The sequence below is a fragment of the Microtus pennsylvanicus genome, chromosome 3 (genome assembly GCF_037038515.1).
Source record: "Microtus pennsylvanicus isolate mMicPen1 chromosome 3, mMicPen1.hap1, whole genome shotgun sequence".
Lineage (NCBI taxonomy): Eukaryota > Metazoa > Chordata > Mammalia > Rodentia > Cricetidae > Microtus > Microtus pennsylvanicus.
Genome location: NC_134581.1, coordinates 116,837,577 through 116,864,867, shown reverse-complemented (window position 1 = coordinate 116,864,867; position 27,291 = coordinate 116,837,577). Strand labels below are relative to the sequence as shown.

General features: G+C 41.9%; 2 protein-coding genes across 4 annotated transcripts in view; one reads left to right on the top strand and one right to left on the bottom strand.

Moving 5' to 3' along the window:
- Nbn (nibrin) overlaps window positions 1-20,813 on the top strand; it is a 27,649-nt gene extending 6,836 nt beyond the window's left edge. For both annotated transcript variants that reach the window (XM_075966920.1, XM_075966921.1), the window contains exons 6-16: window positions 1,528-1,645; window positions 2,413-2,606; window positions 3,899-3,996; window positions 6,695-6,824; window positions 9,805-10,077; window positions 11,420-11,861; window positions 13,567-13,638; window positions 14,285-14,437; window positions 16,324-16,437; window positions 19,799-19,848; window positions 20,646-20,813. In XM_075966920.1, coding sequence (XP_075823035.1) covers window positions 1,528-1,645; window positions 2,413-2,606; window positions 3,899-3,996; window positions 6,695-6,824; window positions 9,805-10,077; window positions 11,420-11,861; window positions 13,567-13,638; window positions 14,285-14,437; window positions 16,324-16,437; window positions 19,799-19,848; window positions 20,646-20,673 — 1,672 coding nt within the window. In that variant the 3' untranslated portion in view covers window positions 20,674-20,813. The remainder of the gene's footprint in view (window positions 1-1,527; window positions 1,646-2,412; window positions 2,607-3,898; window positions 3,997-6,694; window positions 6,825-9,804; window positions 10,078-11,419; window positions 11,862-13,566; window positions 13,639-14,284; window positions 14,438-16,323; window positions 16,438-19,798; window positions 19,849-20,645) is intronic.
- Osgin2 (oxidative stress induced growth inhibitor family member 2) overlaps window positions 20,644-27,291 on the bottom strand; it is an 18,746-nt gene continuing 12,098 nt past the window's right edge. The window contains exons 5-6 of one of the 2 annotated variants that reach the window (XM_075966922.1): window positions 26,197-26,288; window positions 20,644-25,171 (exon numbers count right to left, since the gene is read on the bottom strand). In XM_075966922.1, coding sequence (XP_075823037.1) covers window positions 24,139-25,171; window positions 26,197-26,288 — 1,125 coding nt within the window. In that variant the 3' untranslated portion in view covers window positions 20,644-24,138. The remainder of the gene's footprint in view (window positions 25,172-26,196; window positions 26,289-27,291) is intronic. The other variant, XM_075966923.1, reaches the window with a different exon arrangement.

The following is a 27,291-nucleotide window of genomic DNA, read 5'->3' as shown; positions in this document are numbered from 1 at the left end:
TTTAAGGTCCAAGCAGGCTGTCTGAAAGAAGCGCTTGCCGAAAAGAAATGTTTGTCGTTGTTAACTCTCAAATATCCGAGTAGATTCATAGTCTTAATTTCTGTGCTTTTCATATTCTGTCAGTTCTGAACAACCACCTTAGGAAATTTATATGCTGTGTAGTGATACTCTGTAGTAATATAAATTGTGATCGTTGAGGATGGGTGACCTTTTTTCATAGGTTTCGTTCCAGCACCTAGATAGTGAATTCACAACTGTCTGTAGCTCTAGTTGAGGTCTACACATAGTATACCAACATATACATATGCAAGCAAACTCTCATAAACATAAATTTTTTAAAAACATTATTAATAGAAATGAATATAAAAGAGATAATGAACTATAGTGACTCTTTATGTCATAAACACTTTTTTAGTTCTGGAAAACCATGCCTAGCTCTGAATTTAAATCAGGGCATGCTATGGTGTTACTAGACCTCAAGTGCTGTCCTGTTTAGTGCACTTAGACCTGCATTTTTCAGGTTATCCCGAAATGGGGTAGGACAGTCACCACCACATGTACCTGATGTACGGGGACAGATGAAGTCGTTTCTAGAAGACCTGGTGTTGTAAAAGCTGTTGAAGTGTATCCTGTATATTCAAACAGGAGAGTCTACATTGTGTGTGTCTGAACATAAGTAAAAGAGGAGGGAGTTCTCGTTCAATGTGTACAGAACTCTCATGTTGTGACATGTTGTCTCGATTATTTTATTTCAAACAAGTCTCACTGTTGGGAGAGTCTCCACGGATCTCTGGCGTTCATCTGTAATTTGCTGGCTGTGCAGAGACACAGAAATGGCTGTGTAATGTTTGCAGTGAGAGCATGGGAGGCGAGGTGGAGCATGCTTGCTGGCCCCTGGCTGTGGGTTCACACACGCACCCCTCCTTACCCTGAGCACACAAGGCCTTGTGCCTTCTCTACACTCTCCAGGCCTAGGATAAGAAGAAATCGGCCAAAAACAACCTGTAGCTTCATTCTTGCTTAACGTGTGTCTTGTTGCGGTCATCTCCCTTGGTGTAGTTAAGAAAATACAGAGGCATTTTGCTAGAATGCTTGCAACCATATCTTATTTTAGGAAAAGGCATTTAGATACCTTTGGTATTTTTGTTTCAGATAAAACTTTACTGAGAAAATACAAAACAAAACCAAACCCCTCAAAATAGTGGTTTTTGTTTACTTCTTCTTGGGTTTTTTGCCTTTTTTTTTTTTTTTTTTGTAATGACAGGATCTCACCTTGTTGCCCTGGCAGGTCACTCATGTACTGTGTTCTGTCAGTTACTCTAGCTCATCATGTAGGCCAGGCTAGCCCTGAACTTGCCCTGATCCTCTGTTTCTGCTTCCTGGGGATAAAGACATAGATCCTTGTGCCTGGCTTAAGTCATAGTGAAATTAAACCTTTTTGGTTCCAGGCAGTCACCTCATTCACAAATTCAATAGTAAACATACAGAAGAGCATATAATTAGAGTATATTTTAATTATTCTTACAGTTTTTACCCACCCATTGATGAACCAGCTATCGGAAGTAAAAGTGTTGATCTGTCAGGACGACAGGAGAGAAAACAAATCTTCAAAGGGAAGACATTTGTATTTTTAAATGCCAAACAGGTAATTTTAAAGCTTGGATACATTAGTTTTCTTTTTTTTTTTAAAGTGTATTTTTTTTTGTGTATGGGTGTTTTGTCTGCATGTGCATCTCATGCATGCCTTGTACCTGGGGAGATCAGACAAGGGCATCATGCCCTGGAACTAGAGTTAGACAGTTTTAGTTACCACCGTGTGGCTACTGGAAACTGAACCCAGGTCCTTCGCGAGAGCATCCAGTGAGTCACTTGGGCATCGGTCCAGCCACCACACTAGTATTTTTATTGACAGCTGTTAGGGCTTTTTATTTGTGGGTTTTATGTAGATGTGTGAAATAAGATAAAGAGCTGTGAGCACGCCAAAGCCTGCTTGCGCATGTATCTGATTTGGGTGTCTCCGAACACTGCCTAATTGGCCCATGTAGTCGGTGTGAGTGCTGTAGTGGGAAGGACAGAAAACATGTAAGTCCTCGCTGGTTTAGCTAAGAGAACATGTGTGCAATGTCTTTTGTGTTCCAAAAAGTGGATTTCAGGAGTTTATGATGCAGTGGCAAAATCGTGCAGGTGAGCCAGCCCTCCATGATCTGCGTGATGAGAAAACTGTAGTGATGTGTGGGCTAGAGATGGGGTACTGAGCCAGGCTTTCCAGAGTGGAAGCTCAGATTGCCACTCGGAAGTAGGATGAATTCTTGTCTTTGAATTCCCAAGTCCAGTTTGTACCTAGTGAGAATGTGCTCCGAAGCCTCACTGCAGCTGACCCTTGGCTTGGTTCAATCCTTCTTCTGTTTCCAGCATAAGAAATTAAGTTCAGCAGTTGTTTTTGGAGGCGGGGAAGCCAGGTTGATGGCAGAAGAAAATGAAGAGGAAGAGAGTTTCTTTTCGGCTCCTGGAACTTGTGTTGTCGACATAGGAATAACAAATACACAAATCATAATTGCTGACTCCCAGAAAAAATGGGTTCATTTGGTAATGGATGTGCTTCAAAGGTACGTCATCATTCTTCACTGGTTAGGAATTCAGGTACATTTATATGCAGCCCAGTTAATGTAACTGTGTCTACAAGGTTTGCCATTTGGGGTGCTAGAGGGTGGAATATCTTTATAATCTTAGCTAGGTATTTTCTGCCTTTTGCTCCTTGAATAGAATTTATAGAATTTGCTTCCTTTTTTTCCCCTTTTTTCATTTTTAAATTTTTCTTGCATTTTGTTTTATTTTGAGACAGGGTCTCACTATATAGCTATATATAGCTCTGGCTGTCTGACCTCAGACTCAAAGAGCTCTGTCTCTAGAGTGCTGGGAGTAAAGACATGTGCTACCACACCACACTGTAGCTGCTGGTCTTTACTCATAGAAGGAGGTATGGGGAGGTTCTCTGGACCCTCAGCTGAGTAGCCACCCCTCCAGCCAGTTGTAGCTAATCCTGCCCTGATTGCATGGAGAGAGTAGAGGGAAGGATGGTCTTAACTGCTAAGACATCTCTTGGGGCGCCAAAATCTTATTTTCACTGCAATGTTGTTATAATCATAGTGCAATAGAATTCTAAATTCAGAAAACATGTCACATAATTCAAACTACCACAGCCATTTGAAACAACTCTTCATTGAGTTTTAAAAGATGCTTTGTAGCTTAAGATTTAAGCTACAGTGTCTATATAATATTTTTAAAAATTATACTAAGTATTCTGTTTCATAAAATCATTCATATTGTAGAATATAGCAGATAAAAGTCCCCATAAGACTCCTGCGTGAAGTAGTCTGTGTCAGCCTAGGACTCTCAGTGGGAGGGGGGATCACTGGAGTCACTGAGTGAGGCTGGTCAGTGAGGCACAGCCAGAAACTCGTATGACTAGTGTGCTAACCTTATGTTAGCTGGAGGTGAGCTTATGGATGGGGATTGTAGCCCCCACCTTCTTGCTGCCTTTCTATAGGGTCAGTGTAGTTGTAAATTTCTATATGAAGGTCTGTTCTGTTGTCTTTCTAGATAGTACTGTGTGCTCGTTCTGAAAATTACCATAGCAGTGTAGAACTGAGAAGACCTCTCCTCTGCTCTAGCCCTCATCCAATTGATGATGTAGCTGAGTTGCTGGAGGATGAGGGATTGTCCACAATACTGCCCTAGGGAGGAATTTAAAAATACTGTCTACTTTTCAAGTCTGTCCATACCATAGAATTTTAGTGTCTCTTTGGGAAGAAAAATAGATTTGTCAAGCTTGATATTCTATTAATGAAAGTTGTTAGTTTTCATATATTACTATATTTAAACTATTTTCTTCTCATAGACATGGTCTTAGGTCTATTCCTGAAGCAGAAATTGGATTGGCTGTTATTTTTATGACTACAGAAAATTACTGTAATCCTCAGGGCCAGCCTTGTACAGGTAAATAAGGCATTTTATTGATTGTTTAGAAAATCTACAAATGTATGTATTTGTTTATATGTGTACTTTACTATTATGCTTGTGAGGTGTAACCATTCCTTCTTTCAAAACTCACCTATTTATATATTTGTTCATTTACTCAGTTGATACATAGTTCTGCCGTAGTACTGGGTGCTGCTGTAGTTGCTGGTTCATTAGTGAGTGAACAGGCACTGACTTATAGAGAAGTTAGCCCTTTAATCCGAGTTCACACCACACAGCCCATGCCGACCGACTCTTGGGTTGCAGCTGTTGTGGTTTTCCCCTGCACTGCTTGTTTCTGACTTGGAAGTAGGTTTGCTTCCAAGAACACAGAGTGAAGTGCTCGGGAAGTTTTAAATAGTCACATGATTTCTTCTGCTTAAGTTGTATTATGAATAATATTTTCCTAACGTTTATGACTGAAATTCCCAGAGTTTATCTTTAGATTATAGCCTAGAGACTACTCTTCATCCTTTTAACAAGAAAACTAGCTTAGATACCTAACTATCACATTTTTGGAGAGGCTGTTCCTTCCTACCGCTTAGAAATCTGGGAGCTAGAATGATGCTCAGCTGTTAACACTGCTGCTCTTCCAGAGGACCCAGGTTCAATTCCCAGCACCCACATAACTCCAGTTCCAGGGAATCCAGCACCCTCATATAGACACACATACAAGTTAAACACCAATGCCCATAAAATAAAAAATAAGATAAAAAAATCTGTCCAACATTTTAGAAATAGCGTGGGCTGTTTGTTTTGTTGCTATTATGAGGGCGGGGACCAAACATCAATAGTTGAAGACATGAACAATAAACATGGAAACAGAACTGCATCTAAGTCAGTAGCCTCTCTTAATCCTAGCCCCTGTTGGTGGCATCCGTCTTTGTTCCTATTTAGAGCCCAGATTCTCAACTATGTATACACTATAGAAGTAGTTTTTACTATATTTGAATTCCTTAGCTTACAATATTCTGGGACGTGGCCAAGGCAGCTGCGTGCTTTGGTTGTAAACTTGCATTTCTATACTGACCTCGAGCCGCTGGGTATGAATGTCTGGGGAAGAGCTGGTCTAGAGCTCGTGTGTGAGGAGACGCTTGGCCTGCAAGTTTCGTCAACCTCATTTCCATCCCATGTCTCACTTCTCAGATGGGAAACTCACCCTCCTCCTTCCTGTCTGCAGCCACAGCCCTGGTTTATGTCTGCACAGACCTCTGGGGGTCTATGGTGGTGATGATTCTCCTCCAGATGGTCAGTGTGGCTCACACCTCACTGCCCGAATAGCATCAGCACTCTGGTTTTTCTGAATACTCACCCACCTCTCATTGTGAACAGAAGCCTCCTCTAATCTCAGTCTGGCTCCTGGACAGTCTGGCCACAGCCGCTCTCCTTCAGCTCTTACCTCTTCCTGACGCCTTTACAGAACACTTTTTTAGCTTAGGTTACTAGTTTACAAGGTTATCTTGGCAGTGTGAACCAACAAACTTTTTTTGTTTGCAGTTTATGTGTGAAAAGGCCTTAGAGGTCCTTGAATCTTTGGATTGAAAGGCAAAGGGTAGAGCTGGTACTGCAGCTCAGAGGTCGGGTGCTTCCGAGCAGGTATAAGGTACCGAGCTCCGCCCTCAACAGTGAATAAATACAGACACTATAAAAGCCAGCAGGTAAACAGAGCAAGTGTCCTGTAGTGGAAAAAGAGTAAATAAGCATTAGACATAATCCGGAAGCTTTAGGAGTGGTGTTAAGTGTTATTAGTGTTGGTTCACTCATTTCAGCAGTTGTCCATGTGTGCTGACCACAGCCATAACATCATTTTCATTGCTACCTCAGAGCTGTAATTTTACTACTGTTATGAATCATAACGTAAACATCTGATATGTGACCCCGTAAAAGGGCCACTCCACCCCCAGAGGGGTCACGACCCACAGGTTGAGACCCCCTGTGTTACGTGAATGGAAGCAGCTAACAGTACGTGATCCTGGGTGTGTGAGGAACCTGAACGCATGGCTTAGCTCTTCTGTAACTCTGAAATTACTAAAGTTGAAGCTCATCGTGAGGCTTTTTAGGAAGCCACCAAGTAAGGTGTTCAAGTCTGAAATTGCAGCGTTCCCAGGCAGAGGCAGGAAAAAAAGAATTCAAAGCTTTAGCTACTACTGAGTTCAAGGCCAGCATGGGCCTTGAGACCCTGTCTCCAAGGGAGGGGAGCAGATGGCAAGGCTGAGAAAATTGGAGATTTTACAACAATCTGGGCCAAATTGGTCCTGCATTTGGCTTTTGACGGGCAGATCAGGGCCTTCTCTAGGGTGTGATTTCATACAGAAACTAGGCCGTGGACGGCAGTGACAGTCTGCACAGTCTCATTCGTGCCAATAGAGCTGGAGAGTCTCTTCCTTCCCATTCTCTTTTTCTCTTCGTGTTCATGAATTGATTTGTAATTAGTAAGCATTTATCAATAGTTGTATACATGCCTGCCATCATGTTACCCACGAGGCATGAGGGAGTGAGTGTGTGAGCCGGTCAAGGTGCCGGCAGCAGTCCTAGCCCGGCTGACTTCTCTGTTCTCCTCTTGCTGGCCAGGTAGCAGTTCGTTTTGCCCCTAAGACAGCTTGAGGTTTTATAATTGTTTCCATGTTACATACAATGATTGTGATTGTTTTTTCCTTTCCACTTGCATGATGTACAGAATTGAAAACAACTACTCCGGGACCAAGCCTTTCCCAAGGCTTGTCAGTCAATGGAAAGATAATGCCAAGTGCTCCGGTGAATATGACTGCATATGTGACTGACACAGAATCCGAGCAAGCAGATACATGGTAAAATATCCTTCTTATCGTGTTACTGTCTTTGTTTTACCAGTCAGTAGCGGATCCACGAAGTTGCTCACTCTCAAGTCATCATTTTGGAGATAAAGCATGGGAGAAGGGAATGCCAGAGAAAACTGGTTGACCAGCCTTGACAAAAATACCTCTTGCCAGGGTAGGGGTGTGGGAATTTAGAAATATTAGTAAAGACTATGAAGACTCATGAAAAATAGTAAGACAGAAACCACAGAAGAGTGAGGGAGGGCATTCCAGTGAATATTGAAATCGCCCAGTTTATTTTTCCATAGCTTTATACCCAGTACAAATGGGGAGAGAAACTAACAAACGATTTTATTAACATGATCCAAAGGATAACTCAAATGGTCAATCGCTTTAACACCCTGAGACATCAGATCATTAGCCTGTAGTTCTTTCAGCAAGGAAATCTTACAGAGCTGTGAGCTGTTGGTCTGTGTTGTATCACGTAACTCCACTGTTGCAGAATCGAAGTCGCTATAGATGGCATGTGATGGAGTGCGGTGGTGTGGCAGATCCGATTGAGTCTGCTAACTGTACTTTTATTTCCGTAGGGTAGTTTTTACTATTCCTTCCAATGTGTTTGAAAAAGAGAAAGAGTTTGTGACTTTGAAATTAATTTGAAATATAGTAGCCCCTCCTTACGTGGTACTTTTAATTACCCATAGTAAACCATCGACTAAAAATGTGGAGTGGAAAATCACTGGAGTTAGAAATTCCTAAGTTTATCTCATGCTTCTGAATAGCGTGATGAAGTCTCTTAGCACAGCGGCTCTCAGCCTTTGATACAATTCCTCATGTGTGGTGACCCCCACCAGAAAATTATTTTCCTGCCACTTCATAACTGTAATTTTGCTACTGTTGTGAATTATAGTGTAAATATTTGTGTTCTGATGGTCTTAGGTGGCCCCTGTGAAAGGGTCGTCTGACCCCCAGGTCGAGAACTGGTACCACGTTATCTTCCTTAGATCCACATGATTCCCTTGTGCAGCGGGTCCGCACTGTGTGTGCTGTTTGTCACTACTAGCTGCTGTAGTTACTGGATGGAGTGTCTCAGTGTTTCAGTGCTTACGTTCACGTAATTCTTACATCTGTCTGATGCTGTATCACAGTGCCCAAACCATCTCGTGCTCCTCATCGTAACCACATGCTGATTATTTCGTGTTGTCTCGAAAGAAGGGTGGGTACAGTGCAGTCAGACTCTTTGGAGACACCACATTCCTGGAACTTTATTATAGTATGTAGTGTTCTATCTTTTTAAATTCTTTTAAAGTTTATTTCTATGTGCATTGACAGTTTTGCCTACATGTATGTCTGCGAGTGCGTCAGATTACTGAAATTGTAATTATAGACAGTTGTGAGCTCCCATATGGGTGCTGGCAACTGAACCTGGGTCCTCTGGAAGAGCAGCCCGTGCTTTCTTAACTACTGAACCGTCTCTCCAGCCTCCGTAGTTATTCTGCTTTGTTAGTTCCTACTGTTAATCTTTATCCTAATGTCTAAAGTAATGGTGTATATACATGCAAAACCTATTTATAGGATTCAGCACCATCTTTGGTTTCAGGCCTCAGGTCTCTGATGGTCTTAGAATATAGGGATAGTATTATTATAAATATGCTAGTCTGTATAATTGTTACAGGGAGTCAGACCAAACGTAGAGCCAATTGAAAGTCGTTTTTCCAGGCAGCTGTAAAGTATTAACTATTCCCGTCCAAGTGTAGCCCTGAGCATTTAGACCAAGGGGCTTTTAAAGGCAAAAACCACATTCTGGCATCTCATTCAGCAGCTGCAGGAGGTTTGCACTAGCAAGCAACCTAAGATAAGCAAGCTAGGACATCTTGGCCTTGGATCCTAGAATAGATAGAGTTGAGGAATTTGCCACAAGATTCTTTATCAGGAAGATCAAATTCTAGTTAAACCTGACTGGCCTCAGCAGGAACCTAGCTTGGAGGAACCTCGCGCTGGGTTGCCCTGCTACATAATTTGGGAGGTGCTATGTTAGGTTGGCCTGGATATCCAGTTAGTTCATGTTCATCCCTATGTGTAGTTTTTCAGGGGTTTCTCTTATTTGAAGAACTCTGTTTCTTTTTATTTTGATGGTTCCCAGAAAGGGTTACCATATTGTATTCTGTGATAGTTTTCAAAGTCTTATTTTCAATATTACACAAAAGCATGTTCCTATTGAGATATTTAATAACACTGTTAGATTGTCTTTAACTTTACTATTATATTAATTGGGCAGAACTTGTAAAAGAAACAGTTAATTTTTAGTAGTTGCTTGAAAGACAGCTTTATTTGGTTTTCAGTCTGTTAATCATATTTTACAAAATAGTGCGTGTCTTTAAAATATTGTTCTAGTAGTAGTCTGAAGTTGTATAGCAGAGACCACCATCTGGTTAGAGAGACTCATCAGTCTGTACAGTTATTTAAATGTACTGGTATGTGTGATACTGAAAGAATAGGAGTTTTTCTGATTTTCTATATTTCATTATAGCAGTCTTACATGAAAACAATTTAAAAATGTTTAAATGCGCAGGGCGGTGGTGGCGCACGCCTTTAATCCCAGCACTTGGGAGGCAGAGGCAGGCGGATCTCTGTGAGTTCAAGGCCAGCCTGGTTTACAAGAGCTAGTTCCAGGACAGGCTCCAAAGCTACAGAGAAACCCTGTCTCGAAAAACCAAAAAAAAAAAAAAGTTTAAATGCAATAGGCTACTGCCTAGTTTAGTCTCGAGTAGGATGCGTGGTTAAGGCCGTGAGTGTACTTGGCAGTTACTTCTCAAGTGCATGTCTGAAGAAGTGTGCTACGGCATGGAGAATGTGATGTTGTCCTTGAGGCCTTAGATAGGTCTTCCCATTCTTGGACTGGGAAGACACAGTTGAATTATTATCTAATCATCTGAAGTTGTGTTCCTCAGAAAATGCTGCTAATTCTGTGCTTTCTTTCCTTTTCTCATAGCATGTCTTTGAGTGAAAAATCAAAAGAAGTAAAGATATGTGGAGTGGAACAAAACGTTAGACTGCCTTCACAGGGAACTTGTAGTATAAAGGAGGTCCCCAAATCCAGCTCCAAGACTAATCATGTGGCACCAAATTCCCTGCTTAGGGAAAAGAATGCAAACTATCAGCTTTCACCAGTGAAAGTCCCTGCTGCTAATAAAAATAAAGATTGGACTTCTCAGCAGCAACAGAACTCCATCAGAAACTACTTCCAGCCATGCACTAAAAAAAGGTAAGTTGTCGATGATTCCCCAACTGTGTCTGTGAAAGACATGTTCAGATAGATAACGTAGATAGTGTTTTCTTTGTCTGTTAAAATAGAAACAGTGTTTCTGTGGAAAGCTCGTATTTCTGTTTTTAAAGATTATATTCTGTGTGAGAGAGAGAGAGAAAGAGAGGGGAGGAGAGGAGAGGAGAGGAGAGGAGAGGAGAGGAGAGGAGAGAGAGAGAGAGAGAGAGAGAGAGAGAGAGAGAGAGAGAGAGAGAGAGAGAGAGAGAGAGAGAGAGAGAAGGAAGGTCAGAAGATAACATGTAGGAATCGGTTTTCTTTGCACCATGTGGATCCCTTGAACCAGCTGCAGACTTTCAGGGTTGGGGCCCTTACCAGCTGAGCTACCTTGCTGGCCCCTTGGTTTTATTTCTGAGCTGATTCAATCTCAATTTTGTCCCAATCTCCTTCACTAGGCCCATTATACAGACTGTACTTTGTTTTTCTTCATGTCCCCCTGCTTTAGCTTTATTTTCTGGGTGCTTTCATCTTTAGAAAAGATTAGCCAAACCCAAGTTCCAGAATCATTTCTCTCTCTCTGTCTCTCTGTCTCTCTGTCTCTCTCTGTCTCTCTCTCTCTCTCTCTCTCTCTCTCTCTCTCTCTTTATAATAACGTATCTTGCAAGGTAAGAAGAGTGGTTTACAATCGTCAGTTATTCCCCCCTTACCTCCTCAGATCTGTATCTCCCCTTCCATCCGTTTGCCCCCAGCTCTGTACTCAGGTCTTTGGCGACCTAGACAGCAGAGGACCAAATGCGAGTCCTCTGGACTGTGGTACAATCTCTTAAACAAAAGCATTTAGTGCTTCTGGCGTGGCACACGTGTTTACAGTATTCAGTTGGTGGTAGCCTCTAGATTTAGCCTGTTTGGCTTAATTTTTTGATACCAGCTCTCATTAGCCCATCAGATTACAGTCCCAGATATAATTTTAGTTGCCCATGAATTTCCTACACTGCTGAATAAGCTGCTGCCTTTGCCAGTGGGTCCTGGGTGTGTCTATGTAGTTCTCTTTCACACTGATTTATCTCTGATGATACATTAGCAGAGGTCAGTGGGTCCTGGGTGTGTCTATGTAGTTCTCTTTTCACACTGATTTATCTCTGCTGATGCGTTAGCAGAGGACAGGGCTCTCCTGTGCTGTAACCACAGGCTGCATCAGTCCTGTCAGCAGAGTAGAAATCATGACGCACATATCGTTCTAAAGGCTGATTTCCAGTAATACCCTCGATAGTCAGGAGTGAGTACCAAAGACTGAGAAATTAAACGAAATTCCTGTCTCTCATTTTGTTTTCTTTTCAAACCTAAGGGAAAGGGATGAAGAAAATCCAGAAATGTCTTCATCCAAATCGTCAAGAATGGACCTGTCTTGTTCTCTCTTAGAACAAACGCAACCTGCTGCCCCCTCACTGTGGAAAAGCAAGGAGCATCCTTCTCAGAGTGAGCTTGTGGACAAGGAAGCAGGTAGCTCACTTGTGGGTGACAGAGACATGAAACTCAATGAGACGACTCCTGCCACTAAATCGTTTTCCACAGAATGTCTTAGACCAAACAAAAGGAAAGAGGTTGATTCGGCCATAGAAGAGGAATTATTGGAAGAGCTACTCAAGAGTGCAGAGCTGGGGCTGGAAGTTCAAGTGAAAGTTGAGAAACAAGAGGCAGACGTCGGTGTCAGGAAAAAGCCAAGGATGGATGTGGGAAGGAGCAGTCACCTTAGTGGTGACACGGTGCCAGGAAGCAGCAGAGCGAGTGTAAGTAACAGTTTGTTTTATGGGACAGGATCTCTTGTACCCAGACTGGTCTCAGATTTGATGCATAGCCAGAGAGCTTCTTTCCCTTAAATTCTGTTCCTCATTGATCCACTGCACACAGTGAGTGCAGACCTACAAAAAGTAGTTCTACTTTGAGTCACAGAAGTCTGTGCTTTCTGCCTTTCCTTCATATCCCTCAATGCCTACTTTTGTTATACAATCGTTCAAAGCTCCTGTCACTCCCGTCATTAGAATCCAGACAGGAACAGACAAGAATTGAGCACAATATACCCATGGACATCACTAGTATTTTGTAAAACAGCCAAAGCCTTTCATTTAATATTTAAGGGTTTATGATAACAATATTAGACAGTGATATTTTCCTGTGCTACATGGTTCTATAGCATAGTTCTTTCTTTCTTACTCTACTGTTTTAAATCTTAGGACAGACTGATAGAATCAAGGGTACGGTGAGATCACCAACCTGACTACTCTGTAAATGGGGAAAGATCCTTGTATCTATGAGAGAGAGAATAACCAAAGCAGCCATGAGTCTCTCTGGGACAGAGAGGAGCCTAGCAGACAGGACTATCTCTCTGAAACACAGAAACTGGGGTTAGATAAGCCTGAAAACTGGAATAGTCTGGGAGTTTAGGGAAGAAGTGGGGTTGTGAAAAGCCAGGACACTAGTGTGGGGGCCTTGGTACGCAAAACAGGTACAATTTAGTAGGGACCAGAGCAGCCTGAAGGTGAGCACAGGGCTTTGATGTGTAGCCAAATGCCCATTTGCCCAACTCCAGTAGGAAGAGATATGAGAAGTAAACGGCTTTTCTTGGCAGAGAGAAATCCGCTTCTCAGGCTCCTGAGGAGTGCTGCCCGCGATACAGTCCAGCCTGAGCGACATTTCCATCTTGAGATGTCACTGCCTCGGTCAGGGTGGAGGATGGTATTGGTTCCCTTCGGACCTAAGAATGGCATTATCAATGGAAAAACAGTGTGGGAGTTAAGAGAGTAAGCAACAGTCAGCCTCAAATAGATCGCTATATTCAGGTACTAACTTGTTTTTGTAAGAATCTCTGCAGAAAAGTTTTTGTTTGTACAGTATTAAGGAACATTTTATTTTTCTGGCACTCAGGAGACAGAGGTAGGCAGATCTGTGAGTTGAAACCAGGTTCCTAGCCAGCCAGGGCTATACAATAAGACCCTGACTCAGAACAAACAAACAAAACCTTTTTATTCTAAGGTAATTGCTGATTCTCTTTATATGAGAGAAATAGTATAGAGAGCATGCATGTGCCCTCAACTGATTTTCCTGTACTTGGACAGCTTGATAAGATACAGCATCACACATAGGAAGCATGGTGTTGCTCACCAGCCTTACTCAGGATGAGATTAGTTTTCATTTGATTTTCTTACACGGTTTTGAGAGTTTATCTTCGTAAATGCTTATAGAGGAAGGTGGACCAATAGTTTATTGATATTCTGCCATCTCAGAAATAGTATCTTCTTGATAAACCCTTTTTTTGTGTGTGCTATAGATCAACTGTTCTTGCAGTTTTCTGGCTATGATTTTATAGCTTTTTGTTGTATTCATACTGTATTGGCTAGTCTCTAAGTATATCATTTATGTGCTTCCAAGGGCACAGAATAATTGTTTTTAAGGTTTTTAAAAAGATTGTCTATAAACAGTGTTTTTTACTTTTAGCAAGAAGATGAACCAGAAAAGAAAGTTGAAGTCAAGAAGGAATTACTGTGGTCGACAAAAGACGAAACAGCCGTAAGGAGATTCTTATTTTTTTCTTAGAAACGTTCAGCATAAAAGGATTATCCTCATGCAAATTTCTGTCAAATGCATCCATATTTAATATTTCCTTGTATAATTCCAGTTCACTTCGTGATTTTCCCTTTTCTGGAAATAGATTATGTTTGGTCATGAGACAGGGGTGTAGGAAACCTTAGGTCTAACTCTTCTCTCTGTACCACACGGATGTGCGGTCTTAAGCTTATCATTTTTTTTAAGGATTTTTAAAATCATTTTTTAAGAATTGGTCTCTAGATGTCATGAAAATATAAATACTGTAGGTGGGGACTGGAGGAATGGAATATTTCATAATCATGATGTGTGGTGTCCATGAAAAAGAAGCAGATAGTGATGAGGTATATCCAGAGAATATCTAAAGGAGGAAGCCTGCTGTGAGGTGCTACCCAAGCCGCTGTGTGGAAACACTGTGAATTGTAGCCTCCTTCTTAGCTGTGCTTGCTGTAGCACTCCCGAGTCATTTTCTGGTTTTGATCCCAAATACAGACTTCAGATGCCAGGAGCAACTCTGTTTTCCTTGGGTACTTGGACCTTGGCTGTAGATCTAAATGTCACGTTCTTCCCCTTTTCTTCTCCCTCTCTAACCATTTACTCCCCATTTAAGAACAGTGATGAACTCCCAGACAGCAGTGAGCTGCTTCCCAGAAAAGTGCTGCTGACGGAATTTAGGTCGCTGGTGGTTAATGACTCCACTTCCCGAAATCTGTCCATGCTAAATGATTGTGGTCAGCTGAAGAATTTTAAGAAATTCAAGAAGGTAAGTGTCTTCATGAACTGTGTTTTAGGAGGGCAGGGTTCGGATTGTCAGAAAGCAGCTCTGGCACTAAAGTTAATAAAAGGAGTATTTAATGTCTGGGTTTTGTTTTGCACTTTAAACTAATGGTTTATTGTGTGTGAGTGGAGGTTAGAGGACAGCTTGGGGGCAGTTCTTTCAGAGCGCACTCTGCTGTCAGGCTTGATGGCAGGTGCCTTCCACTGAGCCGTCTCACCAACCCCAAAAGCAGTATTTTGGAAACCTATGCTATTTCTTCTGTTTCAAATAGTTAAGAAGAAATGCTAAATATATATATATATATATATCACAGAGTATTAGTAAATTTAGAGCTTTCAAAAAGTGTGTTTAATGGTTACTTAGTTCTGAAGTTGCTGTTTTCCCCAACTCTAGAATTAGGCTCTCTGATGACAGGGTCCTCCCAGTTCTAATGTTCGTCTCTGAGTACCTGAAAGGGTTTAGCAACTCAGGAGTCAGTGAAGAGAAGGGTCAGTAGTGAGATGATAGCCGGCTTTGTTGTTGGTATAACACATGTAGAGCCATGTGCTCTGCTGTCAGCCTGTACCTGAGCACTGTGTTTACATGTCTCCCTCCCTTTGCTCCCTCCAGCTCCTCCCACATCTCCCACTTCTTTCCAGATTCATAGCCTCTTTTCTGTCATTATTATTGATACATACATACAAATTATATCTATAAACAACCTACTAGGTCCATTTAGTATCACTCCTACTAGGTACTCTGAAAGTTGGCTTTCAGAAAGGAGGCTTCCAGGTCAAATCCAGCTTGAGTCTTCCAACTCTTGTGTCCGAAGTGCATGGTGTCTTCAGCAATGGGGCTTAGCCTCAGCTTCTAGGAGGCAACCAAGGGCAATGGCAATGCCTTATATTATGTTGGGAGTTGCTTGGACTCCTCTGACCAAAAACTCATAAAGAGGTTTCTCGTGCCTGGAACTGGGGTCTTTGTTCAATTCTGTGACTCTTGGGGAGAAGTGTAACTTCATTAAAAAAAAAAAATACAAACAGACACACACATGCACGCCCGCGTTACCCTGAAGCTTCTGATCCCCGTTTCCACCTCCTGAGTACTGGGATTGTAGGTGTGCAGCACCATGTCCAGCTGGGGTCTAACTCGGGGCCTCCTGACCCGTGCTAGGCAGACACTCGGCCGGCTGAGCTGTGGTCCAGCACTGTTGCTTGTTTGGTTTTTGTTTACCTGCTTCATGTGTAAAGGTCCCCACATGCCACAACACATGCATGTGTCTAGATGCCAGAGGACAAAGTGTTGGGGTTGCGTGTCTTCTTCCACTGTGAGTCATGAGACTTCACTCACGTTTTCAGGCTTGGTGACAAGCCCCTTTGCCCCAGGGGCCAGCTGTATGTTTGGTTTTTGAGATCAAGTTTTACGTGAAGTATATGAGCTGGCCTGGAACTCACTGTGTACCCGGCATTGCTTTGAATTCTGTAATCTTCCTGTGTGGCCTCTCAAATGCTGGGATTATGGGTTAAGTTTGAAAATCTTAGAATAAGAAATAGTGGTTCAAACTATAGTTTGCTTTCCAGGAGTTAACTTTGATTGCTAGATAACAAACTAAATCGATTTTTAAATGAAACCTACAAACTAAAACTTATATTAAGTTTTTCTTAGTGTGTCAGTCCTGATTGCATATCTGAATCTACATGCAATAATACCTAGGAAAGAAAAGGCTGAAAACAGGTGGGTCTGGTACAGTTCTGTGTCTAGTTTGTACTATTAGAATATATGCACTCTTGATATTTGTGAGTGACTTACGCTGTGTGCATGTTACGGCTTTTAAATAATAGTTACATCGGCATTTTAATATATGCCTAGCCTCGCTACTTCCTGTCTTCCAGGTCCTGTTTCCTGGAGCAGGGAGACTTCCACACATCATTGGAGGATCAGATCTGATCGCTCACCACACTCGGAAGAATACAGAGTTAGAGGAGTGGCTGAGACACGAGATGGAGGTCAGGAGGGGCAGTTTGCCCACTGTTTTAGTGTGGCTGGTGTGTATGCGTGTGTCAGAGTGTGCGTGGGTGTGCCTGCATGTTCCTGCACGTCTGGAGCCCAGAGGCTGATTTCAGAAGTCTTTATTTCTGTTTATTCATTTGGGAAATAGGGTCTCACTGACCATGCTGGCCCGTGAGCTCTCACTTGCCTGTCTCTGCCCCCTCCTGTAGAGGTAGCTTGTGAGTACCTCGCTTTTGTACGGGTTCTAGGGTGCTAAGCTCAGGTGGACATACGTGCACAGCCTTCCTTTATCCACAGCGCCATCTCCCTAGCGCAGCAAACTTGAATGACTTGAGCTCATTCACTTAGGAAATTATTCCATCACAGAACGACTAAAATAAAGCGAGTGGGACCAAAATAGAGTAAGCTAAATCCTAATGTAAAGAGAAAGGAATCCTAAAGCCACAGAAATGCAGGTGAGAGAAGGACGGCTGTGGTCAGCTCTCCCATGAGACGCCGTGGTTGCAGGGGTTGACCGCCATCCAGCAGTTCCGACCCTTTTCTCAAGGCCGTCGTCATCCTCTTTCCCTGGACTTGACTCTGGAATGCCCAATAACGTTTTATCGAGTTAAATTTTCTTTGTTTCTGTCTTCAACACTAATTGTTGACATCCTGCCATGGTGCTTTAATTTGGACTTGGATCTCTTCATTGCTGATGTCTGTTTTGTTTTTCCAATTCTTCCTATTTTCTGCAGATGTTTTTGTCAATGATTCCAATTCTTGAAGTGCTTGTTGATTTTTTTTTTTTAAATTATTTGTTCTTACGTATACAAGTGTTGTAAATGGAGGTTTTTGTCCTACCCGGTCTGCAGCTGGTTTAAAAATAGCCATTTAGAGGCTTAGTATTAATTATAAATGTTTGGCTGATGGCCCAGGCTTATTACTGGCTAACTCTTACATTTAAATTAACCCATTTCTACTCATCTAAGTATTACCTCCTGGCTGTGGCATTACCAGTCTCCTGGCATGTTGTTCCTTGGGCAGCTGGATGGTGTCTCCCAGACTCCACCCTTCTTCTCCTGTATCTCTGCTTGGATTTTCCATTTGGCTCTTTCCTGCTTTGCCATAGGCCAAAGCAGCTTTATTTATCAACCAATGAGAGAAACACATTCACAGTGTGCAGAAGGCCATCGCACTGCAAAATGTTTTATGAATACACCTTTTTTATGGCAGTACATAAAATAATAATGAACCCAAAGCCCGGAAATTACCTGTTGGAACATTGTTGAGGAGGGTGAGAGGCAGGGGCCGAAGGGATTCGCACCCCACACACCACCTTTATTGTTTGCACTTGCTCGGGAGAGTTTGAAATGATGGTGCCGCTGGCAGCTGTCTCTGTCTTCTGTATTTCAGTAGGAGATGAAGAGAGGGGCTTTATGTGTGCTAGGTTCACACCATGGCCACAGCGGTGTGAGCACTCTGTAGACTACATACCTAAAGGTATCACGTGTTGGCATCTTGCCCTGGGTTTACCCCCACTACTTTCCTTCTGCATTCAGAATTTTGTTGTTGTTGTTGTTCTTTTTCAACATTCAGCGAATCCATCATAATTTTTATAGTAGGCCAGTTCTTAAAGTTTCTGTGAATTTTGAATGTTGTAGATGAAACATAATCTTTAGCTGGGCATGGTAGTGCACACCTTTAATCCCAGCACTAGGAAGGCAGAGGCGGGCAGATCTCTGAGTTTGAGGCCAGCCTGGTCCACAGAGCGAGTTTCAGGACCGCCCGAGCTATTACACAGAGAAACCCTGTCTTGAAAAAACAGACAAATATAACAAAAATTTAGTATCCTTTCTCCTGAGGCTTTGAGATATTTTTTTTTGTAGAAAATGACATAAGCAGCTTCTCTTAACAATTATTTTATGCATGCTCTGTGTCTTCCTATTTATGTTCTGCTGCTGTAGTAGAAAATGTAAAAAGAAAAGACGGAATTTCATTTTATCATTTCACAGTATGGATCAAACAAAATGTGTAGGACTAAATGCCTGCGGGTCACTGGTCTACATTTGTTTGGGGTATTTTTTATTAACATGTATTTTGCCTCTGTGTGTGTGTGTTCTCACACATGTGCCGTGCTACAGCTCTCACCAACGAGGGTGACTCGTAGGAAGTAGTCCTCTTCTTCCATGTGGCCCAGGGTCACTCACAGAATGCATACATAGATAATTATAAGACCAGAAGTTGGTGTGTGTTGTAGAAGTTCTGTCGCAGGCGGTTTGGGCTGATTTGTTACAAGTGCTCTGTTTCAATAGAGGAGATCCAAGCTGTCATCAGTGAAGTTAAGGCTGGGTTCTCGTTGTGAAGAAGGCACTAAGTAGATATTGAGGAAATTGAAAATACTAGATGTAGGAAAAGAAATCGGGGTGTCTTTCTGGGCAGAGAGAGAAATATGAATAAAAGCAGAAGGAATTGTATATGGCAGAGATGATTCTTCTTGTGGCTCTGTTCAGATTAACAAAACAAGCACACAGTGTCCGAGAAGAGGCATGAAGTGATTGGGAGAAGCCAGATTTAAGGTTTGCATATTTTAAGGGTCAGACTCAAGAGTTGTTTTGTCTTTGGTAGATAGAAGTCATGGAGGCGCATTGAATGCCATGTGACAGGGTCACTCTGGACTTGAGAAAGGAGCTTTCATTGGGAGCTCTTCCCTGATTCTAACTCTATAAGGTGAAGTCTGTTGAAAATGATTGTGGCCAAAAAAAAAAAAAAAAAATCTGTCCTGATTTAGAAATGAGAGGAGACCTTTTGCCGATACTGCTGCCATTTTTGAAGATGACATGTTTATTGCACTCTCAGATAGGCAATGGCTATGACTCAGCAAGTTAGACAGATTTAAACACATGTGACTGGGCCTCTCTTTAAATCTTATTTGTGGAGTGTGTGCACACACATGCGCTTCCATCCTGTTGCATGCACACAGAGGCCAGAAAACAGGGTTTTGGAGCCTCTTCTCTCCCTCTGTTGTATGGATCCTGGGTGTTGAACTCAGGCCATCTGCCTTGTCTGCATACACCCTCACTCCCGGGCCATCATGCTGTCCCAAATCCCCAGTTTTAAGAAGCCCATGTGCCGTCATCATTCTTGACCCGAGCTGAACTTTCTGCCCAGAGGAATATTTAGAAACTCAGTAAGCTAGTGATGTTGTCTTAGAAATTACCTGAACAGTTCTGCCATTGCCACAGTTCTGGGCCCATCTTAGTATGAAGCTGAAATAGAGGGGTCGGGGGAACGGGAGAGACCACAGAAGGAAAATTGCCCAGTGACATCTTGACTATGGAAACCTGGAGCAGATGATTCACGTCATGTTAACTCTGACAGGTGCAGAGGCAACAAGCGAAAGAAGAGGCTCTCGCGGACGATCTGTTTAGGTAAGCTTTGACTTTCTCTCCGTGCTGTTGCGAAATGTACATATGCAGTTATATCCGTGCCGGTCAGATACTTGTTTTGTCGGTTCTTGAAGAGATGCCCAGTCTCCATATGAAGAACTTTTGTTCTGAACTCGTGCAGTCTTATTATTTGAACATATATTCATTGGATTTCCTGCTGTCATGTTTTACTTGTGCGTGGTATCGTCCAGGCAAAGGAACGTGCCTAAAGTATATGTGAGGTTTTGTTACAATAAAATTAAATGAACAGATTTTGAAGTCCAGAACATTTGTCGAGTTTTAATTTGATAAATGGATAAAAATGAAAGGGCGGATGAGATCCAAAACTGGATTTGTTTTTTGTTTGCTTTGTGGCAGATTTTAGAGGAATTGTTAAGAGTGATTATAATTTATATATTTTGAACATTTCTGAAAACCCAATCAACATTCTAAACCTCTCCAATACAAATGAAGTCCCATTTCAGGTAGACACGGAGAAACATTTTCCTAATTTAAGTAGAGGATGTTTTAATCTCTTGGCTTTTTTGTTTTTTTGTTTTTTACACGTTTACTCCTTGCGTGTATGCTATTGTTCCAATTTTAATACATATAAGATTTTTGTTAATGATGGTGTTTTATCACGTATTCATTTAAGCAACACCAAGGGATAAACAGAAAGAAAACTGTTTATCATCCAACTTCAAGGACAACATTGGTAATCTCATGTGATTGTTAAAATGAAACCCTTTAATGGAATTCCTTAGTGAAATGACCTTTAACCCATTTTTTTTTCTTTGCAGATATAATCCTAATGTAAAAAGAAGATAATTGAACTTTGTAAAGGAAGCTGTAGAAACACATTTCTTAGCAAACATTTATTTCAGGCCAGGTGGGATACATGAATGCAATACATATAAATTACAGATGTTTTAAGGTTTCAACTTACTAAATAAAGCGAACAAATTCCATTCCTTTTGTGTGGTAATATTGTCTCTGGGGGCTTTGTGATCTTGTCTTTCATGATAGATAGATAGATAGATAGATAGATAGATAGATAGATAGATAGATAGATAGATAGATAGATAGACAGACAGACAGACAGATAGAATACATACATATGTATTATATTTTAAATGTATTTCTTACTTAATAAGTTATTACAACAGTCATATTTTCCAAGGTTCTGAAACTGCATTAAGGATAAACAGTTCCCTTTTACTAGCTACTTGGTTCCCCTGGGTGGGAACATATCTGTATCTATATCTATATATTGTACTACTTCCTTTGAAGCATTATTCAGATTCCTTGCATAACATTTCAGAAATTACACGTGTAATTACTCTGCCGTGTTCGCTTTCAGGTTACATTAGAAGATGGTAGACATGTCAGTGGAACCTTTTCTTTTCTGTTATCTTGTAAGCTTTACTAAACTGATGTGACCAAAGTGAAATACTTCAGTGGTGAGAACATGTCCCATATCACTTAGTACAAGAGACTGAGGTAGTGTACAAGCTTCATTCTGTGGTTAGGTCATACCAGAGAGGGATGGACCTGGTTTTGGTGGGTTTCCTGAGCACAGTGACTGTCTTTTCTTCTAAGATTCAAGTCTGTAAAGTAGAGGCAGTGAGGTGGGCTTTTACCTAAAACATAAAATAACAGGAAATGAATTGTTTTTCAAATATTTTAATATAGAGAAGTGGATCTCAACTCTGTATATTGTACATTATATTCTACAAAGTATAACAAATCTTTTATTACAAACTGAAAGGTTTCTGATCCATGGAAATTCTGCCTCTCTAGCAATCTTACCTTTTTTAGTTAGAATATAACATTGAAGCAATTAAGGTGTGTATGTGTGTGTTTTAGGGTTTCTGTTGCTCTAAAGGAATACCATGACCACAGCGATTCTCTTATTTAAAAAAAGAGGGGAAAAAAAGTCTTTTCTTGTTTTACATACCAATCCCAGTTCCCTCCCCCTCCCCTCCTCCTGGCCCCCCCTTCTACCCTATCCATTCCTCAGAGAGGATAATGCTTCCCAAGGGGAGTCAACAAAGTCTGGCACATCACTTGTGACAGAATCGAGTCCCCCCTCTCCCCATATCTAGGCTGGACAAGGTATCTTTCCATAAAAAGTAGGCTTCAAAAAGCCAGTTCAAGCACTAGGGGTAAATCCTGACCTTACTGCCTGTTGCCCCGTAGACTGCCCCAGCCACACAACTGTTCACCACATTGAGAGGGCCTAGTTTGGGCCTATGCAGGTTCCCTGCTGTCAGTCTGGAGTCAGTGAGCTTGCACTAACTCAGGTCAGCTGTTTCTGGACTGTAGCAATTCTTACAAAAGAAAACATTTAATTGGGGTAGTTTGCATTTTCTCAGGGTTAGTCCATTATTGTCATGGTGGGACATGGCGGCATGCAGACATGGTGTTAGAGATTTAGCTCAGTGTGCTCCATCTTGCAGGCAACAGGAAGTGGACTGAGACACTGGGCAGTATCTTGAGCATATATGAGACCTGAAAGCCCACCTCCACAGTGACACACTTTCCAACAAGACTACACCTCCTCCAATAGGTCACACCTAAAAATGCCACACCTTTTGGGCGGTCATTCTCTTTTTAAACCACCACACACACATTTATTTGCTAGGTCTCTAGTCCCAGACTCAGGGGTTCCTTGTACGGGCTGCAGAGGTGTCCCAGTGACGAAGAGCACTTGCTTGATGGGCAGGCACTCTTACCTTCTGAGCTACATCCCCAATCCAAACTTTAAAGTTTGGTAAAGTCACTTTTGCCTATTTTCTTTGATTTTTTTTCCTATCACACACACAAAGTACTCGTTGATTCCAAGACTTAATGGTAGTCAGTGAAGATTACATTTTAATATTTCCATAATACTACTTAAAACCCCCAACTTTATAAAGTATGAGTCAGGTGGTCTTCCCCCATAGGAATATCAAACTCAGTTTACTGGAGGAAGTATCTTTTCGCATTAAACTACCTGGGCAACTTTATAAAACCTCAGTTATGATTTATTATGTTTACCGATCCTTCCTTCAGACTCATTTCCTTGAATCACTGTAACTGTATGTCAGCCTTGAAGCCCAGGACTCCTGTTGAAGTGCGTGTGCAGGTGTTCACAGGTATGCAGAGGCTCAGAATTGGTGTTGAAAATCTATTTTAAGAAGCTGAAAACAAATTCAGTGGGCATCATAGATAGAATTATATCCCCCAAAGTGGGGGGGGGGGGCAACTTTGAAAACTTCAGTTTCCCAAGAACTCTGGAAGATCTGTTGTTAGCACTAACACATTTCACCGTTTGTATGATAATGCAATTAAGACTATTAGAGGCGATAATAACCAGGGTGAGCTGCTGTCATTTCCTCGAAGTGAACATTGTTACAGATTCCTTAGAACGGAAAAAGACAATCTTATTTCCACATAAACCTCTCTAATAATTCTAGCAAACCCATAGTATTCTAATTCCAGCACTTAGCATGCCCCCGAACCTTCATTAATAGAAATTAACTCGGTGTGCACACAAGGGTAAGTAGTTCCGTCCACAATTTATTGAATTGAGAATCAGATTCATTAGATGTTACGGTGACTAAACAGAATAAGTCTGTAAAAAGGATCCTGGTGGATTCCTGGATGTCAGCATTATTGACGTGTTACATTATGAGAAAGTAAGGATATCAAATACCTACCTAAGTTTTAACAGTAAAAATATTTTTAAAGACCATCATATTTGGTAATAAATTAGGTTTATATAGCTGCTAATTTCAAAATAAATAAAACCTGAGTTGGAAATGCTTCCTCATATCCTGCCCCAGCACACACACACTATAGCCTGTTTACACGTAGGCCGCTGTACTTCACACTTCATCCAGTGACCATACAGATAACCCTTGGGGATCCTGTAGAATGCAGTCAGCCTAAATTCCTAATGAGATACAGAGGAAGCTGATGCTGCTGGCACTTGGACCATCCCTTGAGTAGTAAGGTGACCCAATATGAACTAAATATGATTTCTGTCTTAATGACTGGCTTTATAAATGCCAAGTTAGAAAGGAGCATCCTAGTTCAATGAAAGCGTGCAGTATACCGAGCTGGCAGTACTTGGATCTGCCTGAGAGTGACACCTTGATACACTTTAGTACAACTTGGGACACCAAGCTTTGTTAACTTTAGAGACTAGCAGCTGCAGGCTCTCCCGGTTAATTCAAGCCAATACACTGCAAACCACTGTTAAAAACCTTTAATGGTTAAGTGTCCATGTAAAGTCCTCGTGAATGTTCTTTAAGCTATCCCGTCTCCTCCTCCTCTTTCAACAAACAAATGCTGCTTTTTCTTCTGTCTCGTAGCCAAACAGCGTGTAACAGCCAGTGCCCCTCCCTTTAAAAATCGAACAAAATTGTCTCCAACCAAAGGGCCCAGAGCGAAAAGGTTGGCCTCTTTCACACACTCATAGGTGTATGCATCGACCTCCACAGGGTTCCCCTTGCACGTTATTGGCCGGCTGGAGTGGCGGCCTAGGTAACACCCTTGTTCCTTCAGAAAGGACAGGTTAGGATGGGAACCGATCAAGACCACAGCTGCGGACAGCTTAAATATTCTCTTCAGTCCCGAGTGGCTCTCAAGAACGCACTTCATGTCTGACTTGAAGGAGAGCACACGGTGCTCAGGAAAGCTGGTGTACTCAGACACAGGGTCCGAGTCTGCGGAGTATGCCTGAGCGCACATCATGTCATACACTTTGTGGTACTCAGGATACAGCTTCTGGGGAAGCTGTTTGAAAATTAAGCCTGGGTCAGTTACTCGTCTGCGGAAGACATGGATCACAGGGATGTTGTTGTTGTAGGCACACAGCACCGCGTCAGCTGCGGTGAGGCCGGAGCCGACGATCAGCACTGGGTCCACTCTGCCACACAGCTCCCCTCTGTTGACAGCAGCACCGAACTCAGGCAGTGAGTGGAACACAAAAGGAAGCTCTTCCCCCTCCACTTCCAGGTGGGCAGGAGAATCCAAGGTTCCTGTTGCAAGAGCTACATTCTCAGCGAAGAGGCAAAAGGGAACATGAGAACCACCTGCTATTCGCTGATAGCCTCTGATTTCCCAGTTTCTCTTGATAAATTTTGACTTCTGGTTCTGTAAACGCTTTGTTGAAATATCTCTGTCTTGACCACCATTATCACCTTGGTCTCTGTAGAGTCTCGATACAGAGGTTATGTAAGTATTCTCTCTGAAATTCTTCTGAAGACCCATGACATTCACATAGTGTTTATAGTAGCGAGCTATTTCCTCTGGCACAACACGGTCCCCCTTTAAGTTCCTGCAGATGAAAAGGAGAAAGAACCCATGAGGAGCGCACTTTCCGCTTCAGGTTACCGTCCGAGCTAGGAAGCTTCCGTATCTTAGTTCTTCCAGCACTGCGCTAGTTGAAAGTTACCCTCGTGCTTTATAAAACATTGTTTTCATTTTCTTACCCTAGTCAGAACGGCAGCCATTTGTTCGGGAATGTTATTTTCAGGTGTGTGACTTTTGTTTATGCTGCATTTGTTTAACTCTGTGAAGCTGTGGTTCTTTGCCTGTCTAAAACACCTGATGGTCCTGATAAAGAGCTGAACGGCCAATGGGAAGACAGGAGAAAGGAGAGGCGGGGCTGGCAGGCAGAGAACAAACAGAAGGAGAAATCTGAAAGGAGAGCATCAGGGTGCCACCCAGCTCCACACACACCACAGAGAAAGTCAACAGCCCGGAGGGAAAAGGTAGCCGGCATCATTTAAGCTAAGAAAAGCTGGCCAGAAACAAGCAGAGCCGAGCCAGCGAGTTAAGTAAGAATAAGCCTCCGTGTGTGATTTATCTAGGAGCTGGGTGGCGGACCCCCAAAAAGTCAAAAGAATAAAATGACACACTACAGTCATTAATAAAACACATAACAAATGCTAGTAAGGACACAACTAGTCTAGTCACTGGCCTAGAACAATCTGTATGGAGGGTCTCCAAACACAATACCAGATCGTTCATGACAGTTACACCACCCCCGGGTATGTATTTACCCAAAGGGCTTCACGTCAACAGAGCACAGAGGTATCTGCACATCAGCACTGATTGCATCACTAGTCACAACCCAAAGCTTTGGAACCAACCTAAGAGTCCAGCACAGAAACCAGGTAAAGGAAACAGCACATAAAACCAACGGATTACCCCCACCCCCGACATAAAGGGTAAAGTCACACAACAGGAAAATAGATGCAATAGAGATACCGAATTAGGTGGATTGTCTAACACAGGATGCAGATACCGCGTCCCCTTTTCTTCACACATCAAGGAACTCTAGTATAGCTCGATCTTTACCTTCGTTTGCTTGACATCCAATCTTTAAATTTAAGTCCAGGTAACTCCATCCAATTTCCAAAGCTGATTGTCAACATAGAGCCTTCCATATTCTAGTTTGAAAGTACAGATAAAAAGAAAGCAGTATTACCTTTTGAAAACAAATACAAGGTACAAACTCAGGCCTTATAAAGTGTGCTCCCAAGAGTGGCGTACAAGCACTATGGATTCTGCTTCCAGACATGAACAATAACAGTCAACGACAGAAAAGCGGTGCACCTGGAGTTAATCCTATTAACGCAATTAACTGTTTTCAGAAAAGCACCTTATGTTTTCTCATTTATATTTCCTCTAAACTTTGACTCTAATAAGACATTCATATATTTTCACCATTTGATATTACTTGTAGTATATATTTATGAAACAAATAACAGCACTAGCTTTGGTCTATGATCAGAATAATTAAGATATACGTGTTAAAGAACAAGTCAGCATTTTTATTTCTTAAAAAAAAAAAGTTCACTAATTTCCAAAATTTTATTTTTTCATTTTGGTATTTTTTATGGATTTTTTCTTTTTAATTAGACTGCTTTTCTCTATCAATTATAATTTTGAAATCTGAACTAAGATGGATATAATATAATCACTCTAAAAATAGAAAAATAATCAGCGGTTGCCTAAGAAACAGACTCAACTCAGCACTGGGTTAGTGATCATCAAGAAGTAAACCTCTCAAGCTTCCTCCACCTACATCTGCTTTGCTCAAAACAAAGCAAAAAGCCAAGGGCCAAGACACCTTCCCAATCACCATTAGGTCCCTTCAGCTCTTGTGGACAGAGGCTCCGTTCTCACAACTTCCCATTTCTACACAGCCCAGCATGGAGAATGGGCATATTATAATACATTATATTCAGTCACATGTATAATTTTTGACACAGGGTCTCACGTATCTGGTTTATTTATGCAATTTTTAGAAAGACAAAATACATATAATGGTTTGTATTCATGTGATGAGTGACCTGTCCACACACCCCAGAAGGGGGCAGCAGATCCCACTACAGATGGTAGTGAGCCACCAAGTGGGTGACAGGACATCTGAAAGAGCAGCCGGTTCTC